Genomic DNA, 1,264 nt, shown 5'->3' on the forward strand with positions numbered 1-1,264 from the left:
TGGTGAAAGTTAGAGATAAATCTCACTATCATTACTAAAATTAGTGATATACATATCTTTCCATTAATAGAAAATCATCATACTTTTGAATAAGAAGAAGAAGAAGAAGCATTATCTGAAACTTCTACTTTCTGGGCACTGTTTTCATCTTCATCATCTTCTTCTTCTAATTCTTCTTCTTCTTCCAACGAACAAGATGACAAACAATGGCTTGCAGTTGAACAAGTCCCAGAAGAAGATGCTGATGATGACGTAAATGATAAAGCAGATTCTGGGGATTCGCTACTTGTAATCATCTTCTTGTTATTATTCCCACCAGATTCCATTAATAAAGATTGATCCTGAACGTTCATTGATGACGATGAAGAACATGAAGATGGCAATGCAGAAGAAGCTCCAAGATTGACCAACATTAAGTCAACAAAAGCTCGAATAATGTAACCATGGTTGATCTTTTCGTTCAGTGCTAGATACAAACTCAAAAGCTCTTGAAGATTCTCCCATTCTTTTAACCCTTCATCAGCATCCACCATTTCTTGCATTGACTTCTTGAAGTCAACAAATGGGTCAGTTGACTCCATCTCCATCATTGACACACTTTCTTTGAATGGTAAAACTTTTTCTTTTTCTTTTTCGCTTGGCTTTGCTTCTTCAAGTATGGAGCTTGTTTTCCCTGGTTTGAAAAAGAACCTGTCGCTACTTAACCCTCGAATCACACACTCTATGGATGAATCCGTTTCTCCGGTGGCAGCCATGTCTACGAAATCTCCGGCGGCGGCGGTGATGGTGGTGGTGGTGGCACGGAAAGAGAGGGTTTTATCAGGGCTGCCACAAGTAGGAAGAAATGGGAGCTTTCTTCCCATTCCTGATGGGTTTTGAATTTAGGTTAGAAGAACAGAATATGATGTTGCTTTTGAAAATGAATATGAATATGAAAGTAGGAAGGGGTTATTAATGTTGGAGATTGATCTTAAATAGATGGTTCATATGCGAATTAAATGAGGAGAGGGAAGGGACTTTGTTTTTAAAATAAAAGGAGTGGTGAATGGTGAGGGAAGTTCGGATCAACAACAGTAGTAGGTTGTTGGTGGGGTCTTATTTATATTTATGGTCCTCTTTTTGTTCTTTTTGGCTAAATAACAAGTCTTTACCTTTATGTCTGGGTTTTGTTGGTTTAAGTCCTTATGGTTTAACATATATAAGACTTGTACAAATTCATTTCTAAGTTAAAATGATACTAAAATCTTTATAATTTAACCAGGAT

At 36.9% G+C, this 1,264-nt stretch overlaps 1 protein-coding gene across 1 annotated transcript; it reads right to left on the reverse strand.

Moving 5' to 3' along the window:
* Nucleotides 1-1,048, reverse strand: LOC111912165 (transcription repressor OFP15). The gene has a single exon (XM_023907895.3). It carries the CDS (start codon nucleotides 861-863, stop codon nucleotides 78-80), a length of 786 nt encoding a protein of 261 aa, XP_023763663.1. The 5' UTR covers nucleotides 864-1,048; the 3' UTR covers nucleotides 1-77.
* Between the last annotated feature and the right edge of the window lie 216 nt (nucleotides 1,049-1,264).

The sequence above is a fragment of the Lactuca sativa genome, chromosome 2 (genome assembly GCF_002870075.4).
Source record: "Lactuca sativa cultivar Salinas chromosome 2, Lsat_Salinas_v11, whole genome shotgun sequence".
NCBI classification, from domain to species: Eukaryota; Viridiplantae; Streptophyta; class Magnoliopsida; order Asterales; family Asteraceae; genus Lactuca; species Lactuca sativa.